This window comes from Chenopodium album, chromosome 15 (genome assembly GCF_948465745.1).
Source record: "Chenopodium album chromosome 15, dcCheAlbu1.1, whole genome shotgun sequence".
Lineage (NCBI taxonomy): Eukaryota > Viridiplantae > Streptophyta > Magnoliopsida > Caryophyllales > Amaranthaceae > Chenopodium > Chenopodium album.
The window spans coordinates 11,551,364-11,568,814 of record NC_137848.1 but is presented as its reverse complement, the minus strand read 5'-3'; the positions used below and the strand labels follow the sequence as shown (position 1 = coordinate 11,568,814).

The window sequence follows — 17,451 nt, the reverse complement described above, 5'->3', positions numbered from 1 at the left end:
TGGGATCCGTTCATTACTCCACTATTTTTGCATGTACCTCTAGTTAGTTCTAGAATTGTCTACTTACGTTTACATTTCTCTACTCTAATTTTTTTCTTCATAACTAGATTATTCTATTTTGATCTATTGTGGAGTAGTATTTTTTTTTTTGTATGTTATTTATTCGGACACTATTTTGAGTACCAGTAAATTAAATTACCAAAGTAAATAAATATAAATTATACATTATACGATGTATCACCATAAAACTTGGGAAAAAAAAGGTAACTGAAACATTCTCATTGAAAGTTAAATTTCACAATAAATAATTATAATGCAATTTCAATTACATTCTTGGAAATCAACATACAAATTAAGCAAGCATCAAAACAACACCTTTTTACAAATATGATAATAACATAAACTCAAGTTTAAAGAGTTGGAGGCATGTAATTACATGCATGCACTTCCAATACTCTACTGCCTTGAATATCAATTAGTGGAACGTACACTCTTTCCCTCATACAAAAAAATGGGGGAAGAATCAACGTAAAGAACTCGAAAATTTTCGAAATGTAGTTCTACAAACACCCTTTAGGTTGAACTAATCCATAGCTTGATCCACCAGCAAAGGCACACATTGAGGAGGCTGGTTTGTTGTTGTTGTAGGTTAACTTAACGTTCTCCAGTCTTAGCCCTGTACAATGGTTTTTCGCGCTACAATCAAAATGTATAGCAACCGGAGAAGCCGACGATCCATGTATGTCTTGGTAGGTTATGCCGTCGATTTTTACTCCTGAGACCTGTGAAAACATAGATGAAGATTAGCTAACACTACAAATTATTTAAAAGTGCGTTTGTACATATTTGATATATACCAAGTATAATTATTAAAAGTCGAAAATTGTACAAAAGTGTAAGGTGTGTTACCTTTCCTGGACAACCTTTGTTTCCAGGGCAATAATTTTGGTCAATAATAATGGGGTTTTGAGCATTGACCATAGTAATATGTTGGAACAATACATCTTTTACAAACCCATTGCTAGGTCTTCCCCAAGACTTGATTCGGACACCGTTTTGAGTACCGGTAAATGTTGCCGTCTTCACTGTTATGTTTTGTACTCCGGGCTCATTCATCTCTTTGCCTAGACTTCCAATGCTGCATTATTAAAATTATTTTTTTTTGGTAAGAAAAAATTATCGACGTGTTTAAGGCTGTGTATCGACAATTATTGCAGGTGAAAATTGAGGAATACAAACCTGATACCATGACCAGGTCCACACTTGATGTTCTCCATCCACATATTTGTGGTTCCGGCACCAATTGAGATACAATCATCTCCGGTACCAATAGTAGTACTTCGAATTGTTACACTAGTCGACGATTGTACATGAATTCCATCAGTATTAGGACTTGACCCGGAGGCTAAAACTTTCACGCCTTGAACTTTCACATTCTGGCAACCAACAAATACAATGTGGTATAATTGGCTGTTTAGTGAGGTTAATCCTTTGATCGCAATATTTTTGGAGCTTGTAAACCCAATATTCTGCACGTACAATAGAAACAACAATAACGTTCAATAAGCTAACTCTAAAAAATAAAGTTATCCGCAAAATGACTAATCATAATTTACAAGTACGACAAGTACATTGTACACGTACTAATTAAGTAATTATTATCCTTGTGTACCATCATTCAGAAACCAAGGTAGTATGTACTCAAACAAACCAAATTAAAACCATGTGTTATATAATCTCTGAGATCCTGAATGTTTTTACTATAGTTTACACACAATCACATGAAATTTCAGGTGTATTATGTTAGTTACTTTATCATTATTTTATGGGCTGTTAATTTGTTATGCTATTACAATTATAATAATGTCAATTACGTTATGCTATATATGGTTTATGCTTGATTAACTCCGTGTTGCAATTCCGTGCAATCTGGATCAAGTCACATGTGAGCTACTCCCACTTAAACGGTTGTATTAAAACGTTTTAGTCTTAAAGGGGACATATTTATTAAGGAATTGATAATAATTTTTTGAAATGACTTGTATGACCACCTTTAAATTTAATGAAATAAAATCACATTATTTTTTATAAAAATTGAGGTTGTGTTTGCTTATGGGTAATCATCAAATTTTGCATATTTTTTTGTAGAAAAGTTTCACTGTTTACTTTCTTATTGAGGTCTTCATTGACCAAGTTACATTTTTTTCTTCGTTAATTTGGTGACCAAATTCATGTAACGTGGACTAATAACTTAGAAGAATGACAATGTAATTAGATTTATACACTCACCGTGAGTCCACTTGGGCATCCGCCTTTGCCGGCCACCTTACAAGCCCACAAACCATCACCTTGACCATCCAACACTCCACCGGAGATCGACACTCCGGTGACATATTGAAAAGCTAGCCAAGTACCCTTGTTGCCAAGAACTCGATAATTCGAGGGTGCAACAAGGGTGCCTTTAATATCAAAGTTAACACCCTTGTTCTTACATCTAGCCCCGTTGAAAGTAATGGCATTACCAATAAAAAACCGGCCCTGGGGCACGTGAATTGTGGGCCGCCCTGTGGATCCACAAGCGGCGGCCCATGCATCCACGAACGCCTTGGTAGAGTCCGTTTTCCCATCGGGTTTCGCCCCGAATGTGGCAACATTGTACAAGGCGCCCCCTATTCCTTTACCTGCTATAATAAGAGCACAATTTAGGAGAGAAAGTGTAAAGAAAAAAAATGTGAATGTTCTCCCCATTTTAAATTAGAACTATTCTTTCTAGAGGGAGAAATTTTAAATTAGAGCTAGTATATGAGTTTGGGTGTGTTGAGGAACATTACATGCATTTAAAAGGGTATTTATAGGAATTTGAAGGTAGTTCAAATAACAACATACGAATATTTATTTTATTTTATTTTCCAAGGAGAGAATTTGAAGGGATGAAATGACGAAAATAGCCTTGGTGGGAGTTGAAAAGTTAGTTAAAGGAAGATGAGAAGATGGTGGGAAAGAGTGTAGAGAGGATCATTACCGAATTACCGTTACATTTTGACGAAAGAGGCCATAACGTAGAGCGCCGTAAAGCAACCTTTCAGTTTTTTGGGTTTTGTGCTAATTAATTACTAGGTTAAATCCGTGTCATGCACGGTGATCTATACTTACAAACTAAATTAGCCCTATGTGACGCACGACATAAAAAATTTCTTTAAAATAAATGTATTTTATATATGTACCTCATATGAGAAAAAAAAATATAGAAACATAACTATTAATTGCAAAGTTATTTAGATCTAAATAATTTGAAGATAGTAAAAATTTAACCAAATTATACAATATGGAGTACTCTTAAACCGGGAGTAATTATATTTGGAAGCCAGATAGTTTCTTATAAATCCTTATTAATGTAGAAAAAATAAATAGAAAATAACATAATATAATAATTGTCTTAAAAAAAATATACTCCGTATATATAATTTAATAATTTAAGATAAAAAAATAAGAAGGTTCCAAAAAATAAAAATAAAAATATGATGTCAGCAATTGATTTAGGCGGGAAATTTTTTTAGCACAACTTGACATCTGTACAATTTAAATAGGGGATGATGTCAGCGGTTGTTACTTTAGTTATATTTATAGATTGTAACAAATCATCATTTCAAATGGGATATACTAGTTGTCTAGTTGCTTGATCTAATTAGAAAATTGGTTGAACCTGAGTTTGTTGCTAAATTTTATTAGAGGGAAGTAGAAAAAATATTTTAAATGCAAAAGCTAATGAACGTGTATAAAACGTTGGATAAGATAGCTAAAAGTAAAAGGATTAAATTAAAATAAATATTAATTACACTAAGACGCGTGATTTTGTTATGCATTCCTAAATTAATATTACTTTAGGTAATATTTTAAATGTTTATCTAACGCCGCGAGGGCGTTTGCTAGCAAGATCCTATTTTAAATACGCAGTATTCCGTAACGATTTTAAAATTGAACCAACTAGGAGAAGGTTTTGTGTGAGACCGTTTCACGTGAGTCCGGCTTATAATCGCACACTCATTCCTCATCCACTGCCACTGCCACTAGTCCACTACCTAGCCATTTGTCGGCAACCGATGACCACCCTCCCCTTCCCATCCCCAACTCCTTACCCGTAGTACCGTCCACCACTCGCCCAGCCAAAACCCCTACTCGCTGCTCCATCCATCGCACACAGCACACACCAATCGAACAACTCTTAGTCGCTACTCCACCCATGCTTCAAATGTTAATCTTTCTGTTCAAGTTTTGATGTGCACCCTTAGCTTGTTTATTTAATTTGTTTTACTCCCTTGGTTCATGCTCTGTATTTGATTGTTGATGGAAAATTTTCATTTCAAAAATTTTCATTTTCTCTTAGTCCTTCGTGCAAACTGCAAACATAGTTGAGATGGTAGCGTGACTGTCATTTGCTCATCACTTGATTTCACGGTGCATAATTTAATAATCCCTTGGTCATGAAGCTCTGCTGCTGGTTTTCAGATCACTAAATGCAGTAAGGCTTTTTATTGCAGTAGCTGTGTATTTACCGAATATATGTCTAATATCTGATCAATATTGTCTAATATCTGATCAATATTTTCTAATATCTGACCAATATTATCAAATTTCTGATACTTATTATCTAATACCTGACTAATAATATCTAATTTCTGATACTTATTATCTAATACCTGACTAATAATATCTAATTTCTGATACTTATTATCTAATATCTGACCATTATTATCTAATTTCTAACAATTTATTTATTTATTATTTTTTTTTTATATGATTGGACTCACGTGAGTCCATTCTACACAATACTTTTCCTTAAACTTGTCTTATAATGACCAAATCACATATGAGGTTCATTAATCGTTAGATTTAGTATACTACGGAGTGTTTATTTTGTTGTTATTGCAATATAACATGTCACTCGACCCTTACCCCCCCCCCCCCCCTTCCTAAATTGCCTAGCCCGATAACATGTCCTCACTCGACCCTTACCCTCCCCTTTCTAAATTGCATGTTAGAGGTCCTGCCTCGATAGAACCCTTCTCCTTACCAATCCCCCAATAAAATGTCCTCACTCAACCATTATATACTCGGATACTAATGCTTTTACCTTAGTTTTGGATTTTGTTTTGTATGTTATGTAAATCTCTTCTAGGCTTGAGGTTAGTAATTAGTAGGAAAGAATAAAGAAAAGATTACTTAAATATATTCCGGGGCAAGTGTGCTAACCAACAGCCTATTTGCCATTTGCTATGATTCACAAAATATTCTAGTCGCGCGACAACTAGGGTCCTGAATTATGTGGCTTGGTAAAGAGAACTTGGTAAGAAAACAAAGAGAATGAACCAAATGTTTTTGGACCTAATCCCCAAATATTGATATAACTAGTTGTTCTACTATGAAATACTTTTATTATTTTTTTAAAATCAAATCACCGTTGATGATTTCATGTATAACAATGTACATTTTATAACTTAAATATGTAGTAAAATTATGGAAGTACATTTTAGGACAAATATAATTATTATATTTCAAGACAAATATAATAATTATATTGTTTTCCAATGTATAAATCACAAAACACTACGAGAGTATTAAAGAATTGTTTGTAAATAGAGTAAAAATCCATACATTGTGATTATAAAAAGGTAGAAAGTGTCAACATACATGCTTCTACCTAATTAACCACATGAGACAATGCAATAACACAATTATCGAAAACAACGTATGTGCTTGGCCGGGGTAGGGATTATGTTATCCTTGCCATTTAATCGAGACTACATGGTATGAGTAGTGATTTGGTGGAACACTTAAACCCCTATTCTAAGAAATTGTGATGCTAACAATGAAAGCATTTGCATTTCACAATGAGTATTAACATATACTCCATCAACGCACATCAATTAGTACAAACTTATACTCCATTAACGGCTTAACGCACATCAATTAGTACGGAGTATAAGTTAATGATACTCCATTAACACACATTCCAATACATTGAACCTTAAATTAGGAAATTAAAACACGATTAGACAATATAGGAGTAAAAAGCATGCCATATATATCCTAATAGGTTAAGATAATACGCTATCTCTAATAATCAAACAACATTGCTAATTAGATGGAATTAATTAACAAAGCAAAGATTGGTCTGGATAATTTGGTTCATAAACTAACCCTTGATGCATTTAATAATTGATCGTGAAAATGTCAGGGATCTTACTTGTTTAATCATGTAATCACGTTGCCTTGTTCTACGCCAAATTCATTATATTCTAGGTAGTGCTGTCAAATTTCAAACCGAAACCGTTTAACTGCCCGAAACCGACCGATCCAAATGAGAACCGAACCGATTAAAAATCGATTTTTTTGAAACCGAAAACCGACCCGAACCGTATTTTAGTAAACCTGAAACCGAATCGACCCGAATAATGTTAAACCGTATAAGAACCGAACCTGTTCACAAACCGAACCAAATATAAACCGAACTGAAAGAAAACCGAACCGAAAAAGAACTGAACCGTATCTAACCCGAAACCGGTTCCAACCCGAAACCGTTTAAACTGGAAAAAAAACCGCTTACACCGAACTGTTAGCAAACTGCTACCCATTTGCACCGAACCATTTAAAAACCGAACTGATTGTAAACCGAACTGGTTATAAACCGAATCGTTTATGAACCAAACCGCTTCTGAATCGAACCGTTTACAAACTTTTTTATATAATTAAATGGATTTTTTTTTTTGACGGGAATATAATTAAATCGAACCGTTTACAAACTTTTTTTTTTTGACGGGAATATAACTATTAAGATCAATATGACTAAACTTGAAACAGAACATAATATGTATTTATAAAATCAATGAGAATTTGTTTATAATATGATGCCTAAATATGAAATGATTCGCGACTTTATATAAAACTTGTGAATGCAAAAGGTTAGCAAGTACTATCTAATTTCAAACCAAAACCATTTAACTGCCCGAATCCAAACAACTCGATAAACAATTTATTTTTTGAAACCGAAAACCGACCCGAACCGTAATTTAGTAAACTTGAAATGGAACCAATATGAATAACGTTAAAGTGGTTAAACCATCGAAGAACCGAACCAGTTATAAACTGAACCGAAAAAGAACCGAACCAGTTAAAAACTGAACCGAAAAAGAACCGAACCAGTTATAAACTAAACCAAAAAAGAACCGAACTGTTTATAACCCAAAACCGTTTCCAACCCGAAACTGTTTGAACCGGGATAAATACCGTTTACACCGCACCGTTAACAAACCGCAACCCGTCTGCGCCGAGCCGTTTACTACCCGGACTGTTTACAACCCGAACCGAATTAAAACCGCTTAAGAATAAACCGAAACCGAATCGAACCGATAACCATTTAAACCGAACCAAAACCGACCCGTGAGACAATTAAACCGATTCCAAACCGACCCGATTAAATACCGAATTGATTTCAAACCGAACCGAAATCGAACTGTCAAACCGTTTTGACAGTGCTAATTCTAGGGATAAACCTACCTACCATGTGATTTTTGTTGACCCTCCCTAATTATATTATATATTCATGCAGCTTATTATAACATAAAGTTTTTTGTAAAGTTATTTGATTATTATTGGCCTAATTATGTGTCAACTTTTTAGTGCAACAGTTGATTCGTAAATCTATTTTAAAATTTCACTTTTAAGGTTTTTTTTTTTATTTATTTTTTTTTATTAAATTTTGTAAATTAATAATCAAAAGTGGCCTTCATGATTACAAATTTACAAAGTTGAAGACATACCATTGGCGGCCTACTTAACGTATATTATCAATAGGAAATAGGAAACCCCACCAGACTTATGCCCTAATTAGAAGTTAGAACTACCACTTTTTTTTTTTTTTTTTTTGTTTTTTTTCATCTCCGTTTCATAATATTAATGTGAACATCTATTACAAATAGTTACTACATAATATGTGCAACAGATATATTTTTTTTTCTTTTTAAGTTATTATTTTTTTTATCTCTCTCCTCCGCGCATGTATATGTATTTTTCTCTATCTGTTTAAAACTCAAACAAATTTTGTTTTAAGAATTTATATCAAGGCCTTTGTTACACATAACATGTAATGTAACGGAGGTCTTAAGTAATGATAAATGACAAAGCTAAGCCTTCGTGGGAAGTGGGAACCGTCTTGTTGTTAGTGTTGTTACTACATATAGTAATCTTGGGCCTTGGGGACTGATACTTAAAAGACCGAATCAAAGACAAGAACATTGCACCATTAAAGTTTTTGGGGGGCATTTTGGTTGTTGAGGAACCAATTTGAGCTTCTAATTTACAAAAAAAAATAAAATTAAGATAAATACCTCATGTTTGTTTGCTATGAAATGACACTTTCCAAATTCCAATTCATCATACTTTCCGTCATTTACTTAATTGGTAGTGAGTTATAATGAAAATTTAAGAGAGGAAAAAAAAAAAAAAAGGCAAAAATCTTGACGGTAGTGACAGAATATAAATTTACTCCATGATTATCTCTCATAGAGTTGACTTTAGTTCCAATCTATAAATATTACTAAAGTAACAACCGTTGACGTTATCACTGCTTACTTGTCATTCTCTTATAAATTTTTTCCGCCACAATGCAAGGATGATGTCATATTGTTTTTTTTTCTTCCCCTTTTCGAGCTACCCTATTTAACATTATTTTGAAAATTAAATTCAGATTGAATTTTAAAATTTAAGTTTTCTATGCATATTACACTATTTTATTATTTACAAGTAATTGTTAAAAATATTTAATAATATAGTTTTATTAAATGTAAAGAAATATGAAAAAAATGGATTTTTGAAAATTGTATTTTCATATTTAACTAGAAAGTACTACAGAGAAAATAATTGTTTTCTCTCATATGACTACACATACGTCTAGACGAATCCAACACTATCTCATATGACCTTTTTTTTTTATTTTTTTTTATTTTCACGTTAGTTTTTGGTCAAATTTTAAAATTTTGACTATAAAATAGTCAAAATGGGACTATCTTTGTAATTAAAGTAAATGTAAATATTCTAACCTAGAATTACGCCATCCACTATTGTATAAAATGGGACTATCTTTGTAATTTAATTCAAGAAATATATCTACTTTCAGATAGGACTACTCCAATACCATGGACATTAAGCATTAGTCATCTTGTGTAAAATTCTAAGAATGTATGTTGTACACCAAACAATCAAGACTATTTAGTTTTTCCATTCATTTGTTCACACGATTTCGGCTTCATTCCTTTTTCTTAATGACTTTTTAACAATAATAGATGTACACTTACACATTATAGATTGAGAAGGACCTAAGAAAGCCAAGGATTCAAAGTGTGAATGTAACCATAAACCAATACCGAAATTTATGGAGGAACACGATGAATTTGTTTATGATTCTATTTAAATTTAATTATTTGATAATAGAAAAAAAATAATACTTGGAGTGGTCAAGTAATTCACTTATTATAATCTAATAATTAAGGCTTAATTTTATAACATCAAAATTACTAGCAAAGTCGCACAAGCTGCCCGTACATAAGGATACTACATTCCCTTGTTTCTTTCTTTCATTACGGAACTCACATGGGATTTAATGATAATGTTATTCTCAATTATTGGTTAATTAATCTCTAAGCCTTCCAATGATTACCATCTCACATGATCAACCATTTCTAATCATCTTTTCCGATTACTAAGCAAAAGATTTGAAATAACTAATTACTAATCTAATCAATCAGTGTCTCCAAGCAAGAAATATTTTCCCTCCGTGATCCAATCCCTTAATTGAACAAGGAAGATGTGCGTCTAAACAAAACTTTGTCTATCTAGTGGATAATCAACCCACAAGAGACACAAATAAATCATAAACGGAATTTGATTCAATAATGTAATTAAATTTTATCATCTATTTTAGTGGGCGGATTATCCAATTGATAACCGTAGCATAGCATGAACTCCAAAGATGTACAATCTATACTTATTATATATTAAAAAGTGTTCCTAAAAATGTTTATGCGCCACGTGTGTCACGCCACCACTCAATAATCAATGGCATCATGCCACATCACCACTCAATTATCAATGGCATTGTGCCACGTCACGATTTAATATTTCAAGGCAATGTTAACTAAAAATGCATAGAAAGAGATTTGAACCCCTAACCTCATGGAATGTATACCACACGCCTTGCCATCTTAACTAGCAATAATTTATGCTTTATTGAATCCACATAAATATGTATAAATGTAGAATAAAAAAAGCACCCAAACTAAAAACAAATGAAACTCATAATAATCTTTCAATTCCTTTTAATATTTTAACATTATGTTCTAAATTATTAATACTAAAAAATTAAAACACTTAATAAAAAAATAAAAATGAAAAAAAAAAACAAAACAAAATAAAAAAAAAACTATCAACATCCCAGGGCAACGCCTGGGTCAACAAACTAGTTTTAACTTATTTCATACGAAGTACTTTCTTATTTTATTTTAAAACTTTGCTTTTTTAAAATCTTAATATTTCAACTCAATTACTTTAGGGGGGCATTAAATACCGCCAACAATTTTTATCAAAATCTCCAACATTTAAGATGAACAGACATCAATACCCTTACTATACCCCCCCCACTACATCTTCCTCTTTCTCTTTTATTTTTTTCTCTCTCTTCACACATAAGGGCCGTAACCACCACTTCCCAACCACCATCAACACAGCAGCCAACCGGAGGCAAAGAGAAGCGGCGGTCATAAGTTGGTGGCGGAGGACAGTGGCGAAGAGGAATGGAGGTGATGAACCGGCATCACGGTGGTCGGGAAAACCAGTTTGTCAACTCGATTCGATTTTTTTTTTCAATAATTTTCGGCGTAAATCACCGGAACGGAAAACCGATTGATCCCACTAGTAGAAAAAACTAAATGGGAAGCCCCAATTGGCAAGCGGTTTTTCAAATCCGCTTCTAAAGACCCTATTTTTAAAAAAAAAAACTCTTTTTTAGAATGGCAAGCGGTTTAGGCGCGAACTGCTTCCCATTACATGTATTGGCAAGCGGTTCGGGGTTGAACTGCTTGCCATTTGGTGTAATGGTAAGCGGTTCAAACCCGAACCGCTTGCCAATTCAAAAAAAAAAAAATTGCGGGAGAAATTAACTCAGCATTCAGTAGCGACACTTAGTCGAATTTTTGTCAAAAATTCGAACATACAGTAGCTCTAATTCACTTCCCCTCTCTTTCTCTTTTCTTGCTTCAATTCCAACTCCACTCTCAAGCATACTCCACCACCTCCGCCGCCGCCGCCGCCACCACCACTCCTTTCACTCCCTTTTCTCTCTTTTTTTTTAAAATTTTCGTGGGTTTGTTTGTAGCTGCTCCTGTGCGAAAATTTGCAGCGTTCGTGGGAAGGTTTTGCTCAAGGTCGCTGGTGGTGTTCGTGGCTGCATGTTGCTGCGCTCGTGGGGAGGTGTACTGTTGCTGGTGGTTGCTGGTGTTTTCGTGGGTGTGGGTGTCATCAGTTCGTGGGTGCAGTGGCTGGTGCCTGGCTGTCACCACCACACCTCTCTCTCTCTGCCCTAATTGAAGCTACTACCTCTAATTAACTCTCACTCTCAAATTAGGGTAAGCTCTTGCTAAACTTTACTTCAATATGTATTAATTGTTTGTTTATTCCAAACTTTAAAGTTAGGGTTTCAAATTTAGTGAACACATTTATCTTAATTGTTTTATTAATTGTGATTTTTTTCCATAAAGTATGTTAATTGTTACTTTAATTGTTTAAATTTAGTGAACACATTTAGTTAACATGTTAATTAGTTTGTTAAATTTGGTTAGTAAATTATAATGTTTGAATGGATTGCTATGAATGAATTAATGGAATGTAAACCTTAGTTTGATTTTAGGTAATTTAATTAGCAATACATGAATGAATGAACTTGTGTATTGTTAGTTGAATGTCATATAAATGCAAATTATTGAATGCTTGCATCATCATTTGCCTAGATACCCGTTCGAGTCTTTCTCATTAGGAGAAAGTCTTGAATAGTCCCCGGTTGGGACTGTTCTTGGACGTTTAATCTCACTTAGGTAGTGAATGTATGTCTCTTTTTCGATTTAAAGGAAATCTCGGCTTATCATTTTCTCACCATGTTCTCTGGGTGCATATGTAGGTAAGTAATTACCTACATTGTGTACTTGGAGAACTGGGGGGAAATGCTGCCGGATTTTCCTTAAAATTGAAAAGTTGACATACCTTCACTAGTGAGATTAGACGTTCAAGGATGGGTTAGGTTGGAGTGATAAGGACCTTTTGGGAGCATTCATTTTTACGCGATATGGATGAATTATATGATATATGTACTTTGATTAACATAATTCATGTTACATTTATACATTATTTGAAATGTGTCGGTATATTTAAAGGCAATTTAAAACGACAATGGATCGCGGTTGGATGTATGGTAGACGTGATACATTCGAATTCTTTAATGGGCTTCAAGAGTTTTGCAAGAGTGCTTCACAGTATCAGCTCAGTACGGGTGAAAATTACCTTTATTGTCCTTGTGTCAATTGTAATAATGTCACAAGGGTCGATAGTGTTGATACCATCATGGCTCATGTACAATGTCATGGGTTTAGGCCTCAATATCATGTGTGGGTTTGGCACGGTGAAAAGGGATCGTATAGAGAGAATGTTGTTGGGAATGAGACGCATTGTAAAAGTGCCGAGATTCGTGTGGAAGAAGAATATGGGAGTGATGATGATGGAGATGGGGATGAGGATGGGGATGAGATCGAAGATGTTGGTTATGATCACTTGGATGAGATGATGCGTGATGTTGAAGGTGAATTTGGTGACCGATCTGATGTATTTGACTCATTATCAGAGGCTGCCAAAAAGCCTTTGTATCCTGGGTCCAAAAAATACACAAAACTCTCAGCCGTGCTAACACTTTTTAATATTAAGTCGAAGCATAACTGGAGCGACACTAGTTTTACTTCTTTGTTGACCGCGTTATGTGACATGTTGCCTGATGGGAATGAACTTCCTAATTCCTACTATTATGCAAAGAAACTCATGTGTCCATTTGGTTTGGAATATAAGAAGATACATGCATGTCCTAATGATTGTGTTCTGTATCGAAACGAATATGAAGAATTGGAGGAGTGTCCATGTTGCGGTGAGTCGCGCTACAAGCAAACAAGCTGCAATGTTGGTATGAATGGACCTCCTGCCAAGGTGTTGTGGTATCTTCCCATTATTCCAAGGTTAAAGCGTCTATTCTCAATACCAAAAGATGCTAAGAACTTGAGATGGCATGCAGAGGGGAGAAAGAAAAATGGTTTGTTGAAGCATCCGGCTGATTCTCCACAATGGAAGAACATGGATATGAAGTTTAGGGAATTTGGTGATGAAGTTAGAAATTTAAGGCTTGGGTTGTGCACGGACGGTATGAATCCATTTGGCACTCTTAGTACCAAACATAGCACATGGCCGGTACTTTTAGTGATCTACAACTTGCCTCCGTGGTTGTGCATGAAACGGAAGTACATAATGCTTTCACTTTTGATAACGGGGCCAAGGCAACCTGGAAACGACATAGATGTTTACCTTGAGCCCCTTGTTGATGATTTGAGAAAGATGTGGGATGAAGGAGTTTCCGTTTTTGATGCCCATACGAACGAGATGTTCATATTGCGTGCTGCCCTTATGTGGACCATCAATGATTTTCCCGCATATGGCAACTTGTCCGGGTACAAGAACAAAGGGAAGAAAGCATGTCCCATATGTATCGATGACACACCAAGCGTGTACCTTCACAACTGGGGCAAAGATGTGTACGTGAGGACCCGAAGATTGCTTAGGCGCGATCACCCATATCGTAGGCAGAAAAAGGCCTTCAATGGGAAAGTGGAAGAGGGGGTTGCACCTAGGGCATTGAGTGGAAAAGAGGTTTATGCTAGAGTGAAGGGTATACCATGTGTTTTTGGTAAAACAACGAAACCAATAGACCCACATGCTCTTTTTAAAAAGGAATCAATCTTTTGGAAGCTTGAGTACTGGAAAGAACACGATGTTAGACATTGTCTCGATGTGATGCATATAGAGAAGAATGTTTGTGATGCAATTGTTGGGACAATTATGAACATTTCTGGAAAAACAAAGGATGGAAAGAGTGCACGATTAGATTTGCAAGCTTGGGGGGTTCGTCCGGAATTGTGGGTTAACACAAAGGTAGTGAAGGCAATGGTAAAGGAAAAGGGAAGCGAAGATGGTGGACAAAAACGTAAGGGGAAGCGCAAGGACAAGGCCACGGGTAGCTCAAAGAAGAAAGTTGATGGAAAAGGCAAGAATAAAAAGGTTTATTTACCTCCAGCTTGCTACACATTGTCAAAGGAAGAAAAACGAAAGTTTTGTGCTTGTTTGTATGACATTAAAGTTCCATCTGGGTTCTCGTCAAACATGAAAAGATTTGTGTCCTTAAATGGAGAATTGAAGTTGACAAGTATGAAATCCCATGATTGTCACATGATGATGCAAGTATTCCTACCGATTGCAATTCGTGGTATTTTACCGAAGCACGTGAGAGAAGTTATTACAAGCCTTTGTTCGTTTTTCAATACTATATGCAGCAAAGTGCTTGATCCCTTTACACTTGATGCGCTCCAGGCGAATGTTGTTGTAACTATGTGCAAATTTGAGATGTATTTTCCACCATCACTTTTTGACATAATGGTGCATTTGATTCTTCATTTGGTTTGAGAGATTAAGTTGTGTGGTCCAGTCTTTATGAGGTGGTGCTATCCTTTTGAAAGACACATGGGTACATTGCAAGATAAAGTCAGAAATCCAGCCCATCCGGAAGGTAGTATGGTACAAGGAATAGTGGCTGAGGAGATTGGTAATTTCGTGGCAGAGTATGTTGCCGTTGCCGAACCTACTGGGCTTCCCACTTCCCGACATGAAGGGAGACTTGATGGTCATGGCACAATCGGGTCGAAACGGATCTCACCTACTCGAGATCAGTTCTTGCAAGCTCACCTATTTGTGCTTCATCATGTTGTTGAGGTTCACCCTTATTTAGAAGAGCATATGGATAGTTTGCGTGTCGAATTTCCATCTAAAGGGGAAAGGGCACTAATGCAGTTGCATAATAAGATGTTTGTGAAGTGGTTCCATGATCGTGTGATGCATCAATTGGAATTGGATGAGGGTGTCTCTAGTACAATAAAATGGCTAGCTTATGGTCCAAAGGAAGATGTTCATTCATTTGAGGGATATGACATAAATGGATACACATTCTGGACTGAGCGTCGGGATCAGAAATCCTCATCGACTCAAAACAGTGGTGTCACTCTTGTGGCTTCATCAACAGAATTTGCAAGTGCAAAGGATACATCACCAGTTGAGGCACTATTATCCTACTATGGACGAATTCAGGAAATATGGGAACTAGATTACCGTGAGTTCAAGGTAGGTCTATTCAAGTGTAAATGGGTCGATAATAACAGGGGCAACGTCAGACATGACGACTTCACTCTTGTAGACCTTGGCCACTTGCGGGATAGTTTGGAACCATTCATCCTTGCATCTCAAGCTAAGCAAGTGTTCTATGTAACTGACCCAGCCGATCCTAAATGGTCCATTGTCCTTCCTGGCAAAAGAAGAATTTTAGGGGTTGGAGATGTTGAAGACGAGGAAGAATATGATGCATTTGATGATTCACCCCCTTTCACTGCTCCTAGACTTGATGTAGCAAATGATGTAGACAATGACACTACTTATATTCGATCAGACCACAACGAGGGAATACTCGAATGAGGTACTTTTATTGATGCATGATTATAAAAATCTCTAGCTTGATTAGATGTGAACTATAAATTCATGAAAATAAAGATGTTGGAAAAATTAGAATCTCATTTATGTCATTTTGAGCTTATATCGCTCCTAAAACCTTGTTTTTGCATGAAATCAATGACTTATAAGCATTTTCAACTTATAAACATGTTATGTATACCAAATATATATTGTTAGAAGGATTATATGTAAAGGTGGAATGAAAAGAAAGAAGTTGGGAAAGTTAGAACATGTTATATATAACAAATATCTTTCGCTCTTAGCGGCTTGTTTTTGCATGAAATATTTGACTTTTAAGCATTTTCAACTTATATACATGTAATATACACTAAATATGAATTGTAAAGAGGATAACATGTGAATTTGTTGTGAAAACAAAGAAGTTGGGTAAGTGTTTGATATTAAGGGAAGCACCTTTGATTACTTTTAGTTATGACTAACAATTTGCTTTGCTTGTGATCGTAGGTGTGTACACATCATGGGTAGTGATGAGAACCTTCATTTGGATGAGGATGTGGATGATGAAGACCGTAGAAGTTCTCACTCTGATGACCCGGAGTATGATGTTAATAAGGAGACAGATTTAGGTGAAGAGGAAAAGGTGATGGGTTCAGAATACACTAGATCGGGAAGAAGTAGATCAAGTGTTAATTCACCATATCATTTGGATGACAAGGAAAAGGAATCACTTAAGGCGGAGATACGCGCGGAGATGCAAGAACAAATGCAAAGTCAATTCAATGCCATTTTGAAGCACATGAACTTGCCAAACTTGCCGTTACCCTCGATTACCCCGGTGGACTCATGTAGTACTCACCCAGACCACGTCGTGGACGATCTAGTTGTTGAGAGCGAGGTAATTTCATTACAATCAAAATTTAAAATATGAACTTAATTGGTCTCTTTAAGAACTTGGTGTAACTATTACCATTGCAGATTCATAGTCCTCCGCATGCAGAGTTAATGAAGATTGCAAATCCAACACCAGAACCTTTCCCTGATCTTAAGGTAAACTTCAGTAGCTAATCATATGTGCTTCTATTAAACTTTCGTCGGTTAGTTCATAACTAATGTCCTTATCAACTGTGTAGGAAGAGACGCCTTGTGAGCTTCTTCACCCCGGGGAAAACAAGGATGGAGAGTTGCCTTTGGTGGGGTATGGTAGCGCACAACCGTTTGACAAGGTCCATTTCAAGTCTAATACTAGTACCCACTATATCTCGGTCGGGATCAATTCTATAGTAGTCGGGTTTGAGGACTTACCACTACCGGTGCCTAGAGAGGAATATGATTTCATTAACCTGATTGATGTGAAAGGTAGCTTTGTGCAATGGCCACGTGATCGGGTGAGGTTGTTAGGAGTGGTAAGTATACACTACTTGTTTTTAATTAAATCATGTCTACATAAACAATAACTTCTAATATGACCATGTGTTTTTATGTTACTAGGTTACAAAGGAAAATCAGCCCGCTAAAAGGAAGAAGGTGGAGAAGCCAAAATCCAAGGATGTCCAACCTCCAAAGATCATGGAACAAGGA

The 17,451-nt window shown here is 35.6% G+C and overlaps 1 protein-coding gene across 1 annotated transcript; it reads right to left on the bottom strand.

Annotated features, from left to right (window-relative positions):
• Positions 1–340: 340 nt before the first annotated feature.
• On the bottom strand, positions 341–2,748 carry LOC145580803 (polygalacturonase-like). Its single transcript, XM_081637902.1, has 4 exons — positions 2,290–2,748; positions 1,240–1,529; positions 910–1,138; positions 341–782 (listed from the first exon to the last, which is right to left on the bottom strand). Exons 1-4 carry the CDS (start codon positions 2,746–2,748, stop codon positions 561–563), a joined length of 1,200 nt encoding a protein of 399 aa, XP_081494028.1. The 3' UTR covers positions 341–560.
• Positions 2,749–17,451: the final 14,703 nt, after the last annotated feature.